The sequence below is a fragment of the Cyprinus carpio genome, chromosome B18, assembly GCF_018340385.1.
Source record: "Cyprinus carpio isolate SPL01 chromosome B18, ASM1834038v1, whole genome shotgun sequence".
NCBI classification, from domain to species: domain Eukaryota; kingdom Metazoa; phylum Chordata; class Actinopteri; order Cypriniformes; family Cyprinidae; genus Cyprinus; species Cyprinus carpio.
This window is the reverse complement of record NC_056614.1, coordinates 25,411,715-25,416,714: the sequence shown is the minus strand read 5'-3', so window position 1 is coordinate 25,416,714 and position 5,000 is coordinate 25,411,715. Positions and strand designations below refer to the sequence as shown.

Sequence of the window (5,000 nt, the reverse complement as noted above, 5' to 3'; positions counted from 1 at the left end):
GTTACTCTTCACGCTTCACATGTTCCCCCTTGGGAGATATCATCAGGAAACACGGTGTTAGCTTTCACTGTTATGCTGATGATACTCAGCTCTATATTTCTTCGTGGCCCGGCGAAACATACCAATTTGAAAAACTAACGGAATGCATAGTCGATATAAAACACTGGATGACGAGTAATTTCTTACTGCTAAATTCTGAAAAAACAGAGGTGTTAACTATAGGACCTAAAAACTCTGCAAGTACTAACCTAGAACACTGTCTAACACTTGATGGCTGCTCTGTCAATTCTTCGTCATCAGTTAGGAACCTAGGTGTGCTATTTGATAGCAATCTTTCCTTAGAAAGCCACGTTTCTAGCATTTGTAAAACTGCATTTTTCCATCCCAAAATATATCTAAATTACGGCCTATGCTCTCAATGTCAAATGCAGAAATGTTAATCCATGTGTTTGTGACCTCTAGGTTAGATTATTGTAATGCTCTATTGGGTGGTTCTTCTGCACGCTTAGTAAACAAACTCCAGCTAGTCCAAAATGCAGCAGTTAGAGTTCTTACTAGAACCAGGAAGTATGATCATATTAGTCCGGTCCTGTCAACACTGCACTGACTCCCTATCAAACATCGTATAGATTTTAAAATCTTGAAAATACAACTTCCAACAGATTTGCATTAAAAAAAATAAAGACGATGCTCTAAAACACTATAATTAGTATTTTTGTCTTGTTTCCCCCTGCAAATGAAGATAGATTTACTGGAGAATGAAAAGGACTTAAAATAAGAAGTTTTGTTTCCTGAGAAATGTACAAAAAGAAGTGAGTTTATAATTAAAACAACAACAAATATCTGTAAAAAGGCTTTAAAAAAATCTAAATTCAAAGGGAAAACTAAATTTTACCCTCCTTTTATTCATGTTTTAAGCATTTAAGCTTAAACTCACTTACTTTTGTTACATTTTTCAAGACTTCATTCAATATTTGCATCTCAAGAAAATGTATCTTGATTAAATTATTCATATTTATTTAAAAAATATCCTATATAAAAAAAAAATAATAATAATTTAAAATGCATGCAACATTTAATGCCATGACATGAATTTGTAACTTTCTGCTCTGATTTAAGATCTGTGACACGATGAAGATCCCCTCGTCTGAAGCAGCTCATACTGTACTCCACAGAAACATGCATTTACAGACTGCCCTCGACTCTGAGACTACAGCAGCTCACCTCAGCTGTGTAACGACGTCTTGAGAGATTCCCAGGAAAACAAACCCGTGACCTCGAGCCAGAGACACTACAGGCCTGGGTGTGATTCTCAGGGAACGCATGAGCTGATAAGATGTGGAGCTTCTCTGAATGTCACTTTGAAAGAAAGCATCTGCCAGACGCATCATAACTGGGAGATTTGCACCGTCTCACAGAACGCTGTTTTGTGTGTCATTATGTCTCTAATGTAGTGTAATGAAATCCCAAAGAACTGTCACAGCAATAAAGTGTTGTCTTGTGATAGTTTACCATGGATTTACTGTAGTAGTCTCTTAGTGTTGGGCTCGTTACTCAAAGAATGTAATATATTACTTGTTACTCTGTTCAAAAGTAACATTATTACTTTACTTATTCCTTTCTGGTAAAAGTAGTTAATAGTTACATTACTTTTCTTCCACGCCCCACATACGCTGTGTATCTTCCTCATAAAATTCTTCTAGAATGTTACTAACAACATATTTCTGCCTCATCATTTGACCAAAATCCACGCTGGATCTCAGTCAGAAGTGATTACAAACACTGAGTGGTGATTAATAATCATGTGTAGCTTGAAGTTTATTATAGCTATAATTTCTCTGTTATCCATATATTACTATATTTCATGATGTATCAGATAAATCACGGTTATAAGAAAATGTTTCATTCTCTAAGAAGATTTAATGCAGTTTATATCGTGATCAGAGGGATGTGGGCGCGCAAGCCAAGCAATGCATTATTATTACTCAGATCTTATTAGTATTTAGTTACACCACCCTGGAACATTAAACCACCCTTCATAAGGTAACACTCGGGGAAAATATAACCTTGATATCTTTAATATTAACTGAGGAAGAGTGAAATCATAATGAAATTAATGGTTGAAATCAAATTTTGATGCTTAGCTCATAATTAGATTTAGAGACTTCAGCCTGGATTTCACAGAGAAGGAAACATACACACATGTGTGTCCCTGCAGCACAGAAGCAGTCATCAGTAGCACAGGTGTATTTGTAGCAATAGACAACAATACATTGTATGGGTCACAATTATACATTTCTCTTTTACGGCAAAAATCATTAGGATATTAAGTAAAGATCATGTTCCATGAAGATATTTTGTGAATATCCTACTGTAAATATATCAAAACTTAATTATTGATTAGTAATATGCATTGCTAAGAACTTCATTTGAACAACTTTAAAGATGATTTTTCTCAATATTTAGATTTTTTTGCTCCCTCAGATTCCAGATTTTCAAATAGTTGTATCTCAGACAAATATTGTCCTCCTAACAAACCACATCAATGGAGAGATTAGTTAATAAGAAAAACATAATATATAAAAATCATACCCACATTTTTTGCTCCACAGTCACATATAATAACACTAAAAATATTCTCCACAAAAAAGACAAAAAACACAATAACAACGCCATCCTGGAAACCAGCTTCTAAAATAAAAAAGCAGTTAATTTCACATCCCTAAAGCGATCAGACGGGAGTCCCGCAGCTCTTCCTCGTCTGTCGGTGTAATATTAATCAGCTCTGATGCTCGGTTTAGAGTGTGTTTAATCTGACAGAAGCGGAACAAGCGCGATATCCAGCGCTATAATACACGTTTATACATCATCATCATCATCATCATCATCAGCGCCGCTGATGTGAAGCGCAGCCCATTAAAAGCAATAAACAGGAAATCGCTCGTGTTCCGGAGGAAGAGGAAACATTAATACCCACAAACTCATCAACTTCCACATCCGGCGGACGCGATCGCGCTCGATTTAGTGTTTCTTACCGTGTGAACAGAACCTGAACCGAACCGAATCCGTTAGAAACGAAACAAACCGAGATGACAATAATACAGCCGCGGGCACGAGCGCGGGCGCGGGGGCGCGCACACAGACTCCAGTATAAAAGAGCAGAGAATTAAACGATCGATAAACTGCATCCACCCGCAGCTCTGTTTCTTTAATATTATACAATATTTCTGTGCAATGTGTATTCTATCGTGATTTCGTGATTTAAACTCTTGTGTTTAAACTCCTGCGCATGCGCACTGCCGCGGATCAGCTGACTCAAGTGCGCACGAGACCAACATTATGACTTTTCATTTCCATCTTCAGTGATATCTAGAGATTTAGAGACAATATCAACAATACAACAGTGCACAAGCTAAATATAAAGGTGCCAACCCATGCTGACAGAAACCAGTGTTTGATGAAGTAAGAATGAGAGTTTATGTATGTGTGAACACATTTATAATAAACAGGGTTTCTGTCACGCGCCTGTGCACGCAGCGTGTTTAAATAAAGCTTCGGTGGTTTGACTCCGCACTTCCGTGTTTGCTCGCGCAGTGTGAAGTTGTTTACTGTCTCCAGCGCAGATAAACTCTTCTTTCTGACAGCTTCGGGATATAAGTGCTGCATCACCCAGAGATCATGCGCTCACTGCAGCTCGGAGCGTGACGGAGCTCGGGTTTGTTTACTCGGTTTCAGTGTTTGGGGAGGCACTAATCAGATGTCATGATGTCACGTAATTTAACGTTAGTTAGAAAATAAGATGACACTGTTTTAATTAATGTGTCCTTATTACACTGTAATAATATATTTAAGTAAGTTACTGAGTAATATTAACTACACGTACTTACTGTAAGGTCAGGGTTACTTGCGTGTAATTATGTATTATTTATTGTTGTTATAATAGTAAGTACATGTAACAAGGACACCTTAAAATACAGTGCTACTGAAAATAAATGTAACTGTAATCTGTTACAGTAACTGAGAAAAAAATGTGTCATTAAATTAGTCACTTATGAAAATGTTAATGATTACATCTGAATATTCTCTCACACACACAGATTTAATTGATTTCTTTCATAAATTGTATTGATTGCTCTAAAATATGAGTTTAGGACACGTGATTATTCTGTTTGTGTATGTGCTTTATTTTTTAAGATGAGCTGTTTTAAGCATTGTTAGATGCCAGTTCATAACTGTAAGATTTGATTTCAAAATCAGTATCATAGTTACTAAACTAAATCTTGTTATGATTTTAAATCTGTGTTTAACCTCAGAATGATCTCAAAGTAAGAAGACGTGCTAAAGTCTGATTCTGTGGTGGCTGTGATCAGAAAAATTAGGAAAAGTTATCAAATGTAATCCGTTACAATACTTTAACGCAGTATTTGAAATAGTTACTCGACTTACATTTTAAATAAAGAATTACTTTGAATCTGTAACTGATCAGTAGCCTCCCCAGCACTGTGATGTGTGTGTAATTATTCTGTCAGTGAACGGATTATTCAGTCTGTTCAGTTATTAATGATTAATAATCATTCTGGATTCTTTAGGTATTGGTCTCGTCTGATGATTCGGGGTGTTTTCAGGAATATGAGCAGAGATGCCGTCCGTGTCCAGCGCAGTGAAGGATCTGTATCTGTCCTCATCACTGAGCGATCTCAACAAGAAAGCAGAAATCAAACCTGATAAAACCAGCACCAGACAGTGAGTGTGAACACGTGCCTCTCAAACACAAGTGATTCCGGTCTGATTTACTGACGGACGTGTTCTCATGATGATATGACTGTAAGTCAATGGCTACCGTCACTTTGAGAGTCAAAAACTCCCATCAGGCAACACACGATTAACACCCGTGTCTCCTGATGATGTACTGAGGTCTGAGCAAGAAACATTATTTACAGCATTATTACTGTAATCCAGAGCCTCGGACAGTTTACATGTCTAAAGCATATAAAGTGAAT

General features: G+C 36.8%; 2 protein-coding genes across 3 annotated transcripts in view; one reads left to right on the top strand and one right to left on the bottom strand.

The window, feature by feature from the left end:
• Positions 1-3,423, bottom strand: part of LOC109052840 (GA-binding protein subunit beta-1-like) — an 8,866-nt gene extending 5,443 nt beyond the window's left edge. The window contains exon 1 of the mRNA XM_042744579.1: positions 3,036-3,423. The gene's annotated coding sequence lies outside the window, so the exon portion shown is untranslated. The remainder of the gene's footprint in view (positions 1-3,035) is intronic.
• A 41-nt stretch (positions 3,424-3,464) lies between these two features.
• Positions 3,465-5,000, top strand: part of LOC109064159 (ubiquitin carboxyl-terminal hydrolase 8-like) — a 19,047-nt gene continuing 17,511 nt past the window's right edge. For both annotated transcript variants that reach the window (XM_042744577.1, XM_042744576.1), the window contains exons 1-2: positions 3,465-3,715; positions 4,590-4,743. In XM_042744577.1, the coding sequence (XP_042600511.1) occupies positions 4,640-4,743 (104 nt within the window). In that variant the 5' untranslated portion in view covers positions 3,465-3,715; positions 4,590-4,639. The remainder of the gene's footprint in view (positions 3,716-4,589; positions 4,744-5,000) is intronic.